We start from the raw sequence: 8,161 nt of genomic DNA on the forward strand, positions 1-8,161 counted from the left end.
TTTCCAACCAGGCTGATTTTATGATTCAGTGATAAAAGTGCTCATGAAAAAGAAACTCAAATAAATTATTTTGAGTATTTTCAAGAGTAAAGCAAGTTGCATGTAATAAATAGCATTTTGTACTATGTCTTGCCAAAGAAGCAATGCTAACAGGTACTTACCATCAATCATAAAGCAGACAGCTGCACTCATGGCCTGGGACAGAAAAAGTTAAAGCAAAAACACATTTACAACAGATTACCTCAACTACCTCATGTAAGCAACAATACTTCAGTGAGGTTACAGATGGACCAGATAAATTAAAAAAGAAATTTGACAAAATCTACTTTAAGGGTCACATTTCAACAGGACAATCTCTTTGCAATCCTGTAGGCGAAAGGTAAAAGTTGCTAAAAATACATTGTCTGCAAGAACTTGCATTTAATGTAAAAGAATCAAAATTTCTTGTTTTACTGATTAGTGCTACATAAAGCCAGGCCTGAAATCACTTAAAGTAATGCAGGCTGGGATCTTGTTTTGCAGAGGGTATAAGAGGGGAGGAAAGATAATTCAGGCTCTAAATCTTGTTGCTAGAAACACCAAAGAGTTTTCCATCTCTTTGCTTTAACCTGCTCACATCCATGCACCTTCCTATACAATTCCTAAGTACTTCACATCATGCTCATCTTCATTGCCTAGAGATCCCTAATTCTGTGGAGTAATTGTAGAGAAAACTGTAGTACCTTATAAACAATTAAATGAAGCTCTTCGTAAGTGTCATCAGTGTTAACAAATATTTTGGGGAAACGGCATTTTGTTTCTGGGTCATTAAGATTTAAAGGTCCAGTAAGAAACCTAGAAAATAATTCAACAGGTCAGATGCAATTAATTCTTGTATTTCAGTTTCTCCAGTTTAACAGATGTTCTCCAAACCAGCATTACTTGCATGAATAGATCTGAATACAGTGAGTTTTCAGCTATCCACACAGGTGTGGAGCCCTTTATATGTTATCTTAGCGCTCTAACTCTTCAATATCTGAAGGGCCTACAAGGGAGTGAGAGGGACTCTGTGTTAGGAACTGCAATGATAGGGCAAGGGGTAATGGGTTCAAATTGAAGGAGAGGAAGTTTAGGTTAGATATTAGAAAAAAGATTTTTACTATAAGGGTGGTGAGACACTGGCACAGGTTGCCCAGGGATGTGGTGACTGCCCCAACCCTGGCAGTGTTCAAGGCCAGGCTGGATGAAGCCTTGAGCAACCTGATCTAGTGAGGAGGTGTCTCTACCCAGGGCAGGGGGTTGGGACTAGATGATCTGAAAGGTCCATTCCAACCCTTAAATTCTAGGATTATCTGATACATTGTTGAAGTATTATTTGCATATATGCTCCAAAGAGTTATGGCAACAGCATCAGAAAGACAGAATAAAATGCTAAGGGGAAGCAATGCAGATCATCAAAGGAGCAGCAACAAAACTCTTTCCACATTCAAGCGGTGACTACCTTTACAACCCCTTTGTGGTTGCTGCTGGGGAAGTCCCTGAAGCTCTTCCCCTTTCCTGTTCAACAGCACATCTAAACTAGCCTGATGTGGAACTGTGGTGTGCTAGAAGCACCTAAACTTGGGAGAGAGGCATAGAACAGGGACTGTGTGCCAGTGTCTTGATCCCAAAGGAATACAGTAAATCAAGCAAGTAGAATTCTCATGATTAAGGACATCCAAACTCACAATTACTCAAATTAATTTTGCTTAAGTACAGAATTCCCCACTCTGACATGCTGAGTACAAAGGAAAAACAAATAGCTACATCCTAGATTAAATCTACACCTTTGTCTGCAGTGCCTCACTGAAGAGAAATGACTGAAGCCATTCCCAAATTTGTCAGGCAGTGCATCAAGAACAATAGGAATTAAAATAAATAGGCAATAATGTTAATGAAGCATTTTCTCTTTTTCCAGAGGTCAAGTTTTACATTGCACCAACTACTGTGCAACCCTCTGGAATGAACTTGTGTAGAATATGTCCTCAAAATACACATAACTCCTCCCAAATGTTTGCCCTTGAGGGAAGAAGCAGTAGATGGTGACAGTGAAACAGGGCCTACCTTCCATAGTGTTGTAGGTTTCCTGGCATTTCAGCACGTATTGGAGAATCTCTTCCTGCTAACTGAAGCAGAAACAAACACACAAGAGAAACCAGCTTAGAGGCAGAGAGAAGAGAGGTATTTCTCTTTGGTATTTCAGCCCTTAGTAGTACCAGAAAAACAGGAAAAAAAAAAACCAAACACAAAAACCAAACCCCACTACCTTCCTCCTAAAAAAAACCAAGCCAACTGCCATACCTCAGGCTCCATGTGTCTCGGAAACAGAGATGTGGTGAGATATTTGTACAAAATTCTCATGTCATCTTGCTCTAGTCCACTCCTGGAACATTAGGGGGAAAAGGAACACAAGTGATGTTTGTGCTGCAGTGCAGATCATGAGTTTTCCTCTAACCACACCTCAGGCACAGCACATACCAAACCAGGGTAGTAACTCTTCAGTGTCTCAGTACAGTTAGTCCCAGAACATTAATTTCTAATAAAATCTTAGTTTATTTGCTAAATACAAAACACATCTAACGTAGCCCTAAACCAGAAGCGAAATAGAAACTATTTGAACAAGCAAAGATCATGTTTGCTAATCTAGTTCAGGATAACATAATGAACAATCCTTAATGTAATTAACCTTATCTACTAAATGTTCCTAGGGAACTTGTGTAATGCACAGAGGCTCTTGAGATGGAGATGTCAAAGGCACTTCTCCAGCTGCTCCCCAGGCCAGCTTGGAAGCAATCACTTGGTACAGGGTAGAGATTTTAAAGCTCAAACCAATGCCTTTCTTACTGACTGGTAGCATGACTCATGTTTTCTCATTTTCATCCAACTCTTTCACTGCTTCAAAAGCTTTTCTATTATGGCATTTATTTGTAGGATGAGAAATTGAAGACACACAAAAGATTTACTGAAGTACCTACCAGATAAGCTGGTCATTGTAGAGAAATGCAGTGTACTTGACTATGCTCAGGCTTTCTTCCATCCTATTAATAAATGACTGAATTTTCAAGTAAGTCATTTTATCCAGTGGAAAGAAGCTGATTCCACAAAACACATCGAGCAGATCGCAGGACTGTAAGTGCAGTGTCTGCAGGTACTGAGAGAACAATGACAGTTTTTAGAATTCAGAAAACTGCCAATGCGTAGATTTAAATGACATTTAAATGTCTAATTCCCAATAATCTAGAAAAAAAAAGAATCCTTCCAGTTCTGCTTGGCTGACATACTCCTTCATGTGGGAACAGACTTTCACATGGGCTTAGAGCAATAGGACAAGGGGTGATGGTTCCAAACTGAAGGAGAGTTGAGTCAGATTAGATATAAGGAATTTTTTCACAACGAGGGTGGTGAGGCACTGGCACAGGTTGCCCAGAAAAGCTGTGGCTACCCCATCCCTAGAAATATTCACAGCCAGGTTGGACAGGGCCTTGAGCAACCTGGTCTGGTTGAAGATGTCCCTGCTCAATGCAGGGGGTTGGACTTGATGAGCTTTAAGGGTACCTTCCAACCCAAACCATCCTGTGATTCCACATGTGAGCGTGTGAATGTGATTCCAGGTGTCACTTTGCTTCTATTTAATCATGATGACAACAACTTTTAAGGCAAACTCAAGATCTTTAGAGACTCTAAGAAAGCAAAGCCTATCTTACTAATATTTAATTTCACAGGTAGCTAGAAATATGAGCAGATAAATCCACTAACTTTCAATGTGCAAAGGAAAAGATAATTGCCATTACTCTTTTTCTTGCTAGACTATAACCATAACCTAGAGATTTCAGATGCACTATCAAAGGCTCTGTGAAAGATGCATTATCCAATGGCTCCCTCTACAGTCATTTCACATTACCAAAAACCCAGCAGGAAAACTTACAGACATGTGACAGATTTCTGTCACAGTTTATAATCTAAGTCTCATTTCCTTTCAGCCTTTCAGTTCAAGCCTGCCAGCAACATGTTGCTAACTTGTTCAATAGGGTTCTAATACACAATTTGCATGACTAAACTTTTTAAGCATTTCTAATTCCCCAGTGAAAAAGAAAAACTTTTCCTTGGATTTCTTTCTGTTGTACAAATCTATAGCACGATTTCTGTCACAGTTTATAATCTAAGTCTCATTTCCTTTCAGCCTTTCAGTTCAAGCCTGCCAGCAACATGTTGCTAACTTGTTCAATAGGGTTCTAATACACAATTTGCATGACTAAACTTTTTAAGCATTTCTAATTCCCCAGTGAAAAAGAAAAACTTTTCCTTGGATTTCTTTCTGTTGTACAAATCTATAGCACATTACAGTTTTATCTTCAGTAGGAACTTCAAAGAAAAACAATGTTTTAAAGATAAAAACCTACTACTTTCTTTTTTTGCCACGCTCTGTTTCTAATTTAGGCTGGGCACAAGTACACACCAGCTAATCAGACAAGTACTCCTCGTGCCAGTGGTGCTTATTCCAGAGTCTATGACAGTCTTACAAAGAAACAAGCAAAACCCACTCCAAAACCACAAGCCAAGCCTGTACTTTTGTTTGCACTGTCACAACATTGTGTTATTTTAAAGACCTGTTAAGACAACAAAATTTTAAACACCATTATAGAGTGTCTACACTCCATCATTATCAGATATCAACATTCACATCTCTACCACAAGAGCACTAACTGCTGACAGTTCTGCTTCCTTCCATGCAAACAAGAGCCCTGGGGGCAGGCACACTTGGCTGCCATCTTCTAAAGATTGATGAAATTCTTCATGTAGGAACTCAAAATTTGGCCAGAATCGACTCAGTCTAATACTTTATGTGAAAAATACATGAATAACATTTGATTTCTTGCTCAGAAACAGGATTTGCTTTTCATCCTTTCACTAAAACATCAGCTTTGAAATTACACTCTGAAGCTAGTTTTAACAAAGGCAATATTTCCTGAAACCTCACAACTACTAATTCCACATGGGAGATGGAGTAGGAGGGAGAAGTTAAAAATTTCAACTATTCACTACTTCACAGTACTACAGGACTTTAAGCCTGTGCATACAGGCTGTGGAATCTCCATCCCTGGATGTTTTCCAGACTCAAGCAGCCAAAGCCCTGGGCAGACTAGTCTGAATTCAGTGTTACCCTGCTTTGAGTGGCTGAACTGGATGATCTCTCCAGATTCCTTCCAACCTGACTGATTCTGCAACAGTCATTCACATAGGTCTGCACAAACTGTTATCACAGTAACCAATTCAAACATTAAAACAGAGTTTCCAAAGAACGAACAGGATTCCATCAGAAAAAAATATCCAACAGGTAAGCAGTTCCATCAGACATAACTGTGCTGGTTCAATTCCACTTAAAGAACCTACTGTGTTAGCAGGAAATATTTGAAAAAATGAGTAACCAGATCTCTTGTGTTGCCACTACACCTTTTCCACTGCCTGTTTTACAGTCACACTGCTGCCACTTAGAGATTTCTGCATTTTATTTCCAGTGCAGAATCACACACTGTGTGTGCCTGAAAAACAAGATCTTACCCGATGGAAGAATTTTTCTAGTCTCTCCTTTAGAACTTTCACACCTCCATCTTCCATGGCTTTCAGGAATGTGCCATTGAAAAGCTAACAGGTAAAAGAAAAGAAATCAGTCAGTTGGGTATTCATTTACAACAGTTTTTTGTAGCTTGGCTGTGAATATAACTAGATTACAATACAGCTCCTGTTCCTCAGTATTTGTACTCCATAGTGCGCCAATGTCTCCCTTCTTTTTTGAAAAAGCATCTCTCAGATTTGCACAGTCCATTTGCACATGGCAGCAGAGGCAGAATTAGAAAAGGAAACTCAATTCTTTAATGGCAGAGAAGTTATTTATCTGTGCCATTTAAGTATCTTATGCTCTGGTTCTGTAGAAGCCACACTGATGGCCTTTGTCCAGGATTGTTTCTTGAACAGATAATACCTAACACCATCAAACCCAAACACTTAGTCATGTAACTGCCCATGAAACTTTGACTTCACAGAAATTAGGAGGCTTTTATTTTACAATGAGCTAATGAACCAGCACAGACAACTGCAGAAGCTTTATTTTTTTCTTCCATCAACTCCATTAGAGGGAGAGAGCAAACAGTAATGAGATGAGAATATCAAAGCAATGATGAGCTTGCACATCCCCTGCCCAGAAGAGGAGCTTCTAGTATGAACTGTACCTTGTACATGCTGTAGCACTGCTGTAGGACTGAACTATAAACCTTGTCCTGCAGGAAAGAGAGCAGAACATTAGCAGAAGCAGAGGCAGAATTTCAAATATTTTGGCTGAGCTACACATAACATTTGTTTTCCCAGAGCCAGCAAAGACACAAATCAGAGAAATCAATCTCTGAAAAGTTAAATAGCATTTCCAGTCAGCATCTAAAAATGTCTTCATACTTATGAAGCATAGTTTCAATAAAGGGAGTCCCTTTCCCTCTCACATTTAGTACCAAAAGCAGCTTATGAATTCATGCCCAAGACTCCAGCTACAAACAGTGCCCTTCCCTGAGGCCAGTGGTGAGTGAAAATGAACCCATTTCTGACAGCTTCCTCTTCATCCAGGCCAAAGGCTGAAGGAGGTGGCACAGCACAGCAGGTTTTTATGGGGCTAGGATCTTAACCCAGATGAAAAAAGACTTTTTTTCCTGGCAATATAGAGTCCCCGTGACACCAATCCTTTTCTTAGGACACAAGGAGGGACAGAAGTAGTGCACACTGGAATGAACAGGGGCAGGATAACCAATCAGCTCCTAAAATATTATCCCACCCATTCCTTTACACAATTAAACAGACCTAATGACTCTGCAGTTTGGACAAGAAATCCCATGACTGCTATGAGCTGTTTGTTTTTCCAGGTTATTAGTAAATATTACTAGCAGTTTTAAGGAAGCAGCAACATAGATACTTAAAAGTAACAGAATACGTAGATGTAAAATCTTGCAAGAACTTTATTCAACAAACAGATCCTAAGAAATATTCACCTATTCCAAGCTAAAAGTTTCACAGCTGTGTCCTTCACTGATGTTTATTGGAGGATCTGGAACTGTTCTCTGGATAATTCTCTATCTTAAACTTTATTGAAAAGTACTTTGTCCTTTTTCCATTTATGGAGAAATAGATATACGTAAAATCAATTTGACAGCAATTCAAGAAGAATCTAACTCAAATATTTCTGGAGGTACTCTTAAAGTACAGTATAACCCATTTAACAAAAAAAACCCCAACAGCAACAACAAAAAAAAAGAAAGTTCATATTACCAGTAATTCTTCTTCCTGATATTCATAGACTGGCTTTCCATCTTTGTGTTTTTCTATGATGGGATTCCGTACAACCTAGGGAGTGGAACAGGCTGGTATTAGACAATGCAGAATGCATTGAGAACATTGCAGTATGGTGATTTAGGAACATGCATATCACGTGCATAAGTACCATGACCATCCAGAAGTTTTCTTCAGGTTCATGGAAAAATTGTCTGTTCTTCTGTGTGTGTAGGGACTTTGCAGGTTTTGTTGGACTAAAGGTCCTGGAAAGAAAAGAAATATGTAGACACAGATATTTATACACACTCCCAACAAGAAAACATATGACTGAGATTTAAAACACAGTGCTCGTGCCAACACAATGAGCCATGAGACTTCCTACCTTGTGAACTGCACTATAGCTTCACACAGTCCCACATTTCTAATTTTTTCATTCTTTTCTACTTCATTTGGGTGATAGAAGAGAATCTTCTTTTCTTCCTGAAATTTGAAAAAAGAATCCAAGCAAATGCATTTTAACAGAATCAGAGTTGAAGAATATTGGGTTCATGGTTTGCTTGTTTTTTAACTTTCATTCCTTCATTTCTTAGGCAGAATTTTATCTTGTACCTAAATAGGCTTCTGTAATAACAGATAAAAGGCATATTTAAGCACACTTAGGCAGTCAGCCATCCCATGATATCTCAAAGCACTTTATAAACTGAAGGCTACTGAAATCACAGGCCTCAGTCACTTCTCAGCTAGTTCAAAGCAAGATGAGCTTCAAAGTCAGATCAAAGCATGGCTAGCTTCAAAGCCAGCCTGGACTGCTCCAGGCCTTGTCCAGTCATGT

At 39.1% G+C, this 8,161-nt stretch overlaps 1 protein-coding gene across 1 annotated transcript; it reads right to left on the reverse strand.

The window, feature by feature from the left end:
• Window positions 1–161: 161 nt before the first annotated feature.
• On the reverse strand, window positions 162–7,809 carry CCZ1 (CCZ1 vacuolar protein trafficking and biogenesis associated homolog (S. cerevisiae); the record flags this gene model as incomplete). Its single annotated transcript, XM_009076190.1, has 10 exons — window positions 162–195; window positions 723–834; window positions 2,083–2,144; window positions 2,320–2,401; window positions 2,994–3,169; window positions 5,578–5,661; window positions 6,246–6,293; window positions 7,327–7,401; window positions 7,499–7,592; window positions 7,712–7,809. Coding segments are annotated over 10 exons (865 nt in total), but the record flags the coding sequence as incomplete, so codon positions are not given.
• Between the last annotated feature and the right edge of the window lie 352 nt (window positions 7,810–8,161).

The sequence above is a fragment of the Acanthisitta chloris genome, unplaced genomic scaffold, assembly GCF_000695815.1.
Source record: "Acanthisitta chloris isolate BGI_N310 unplaced genomic scaffold, ASM69581v1 scaffold14116, whole genome shotgun sequence".
Lineage (NCBI taxonomy): Eukaryota > Metazoa > Chordata > Aves > Passeriformes > Acanthisittidae > Acanthisitta > Acanthisitta chloris.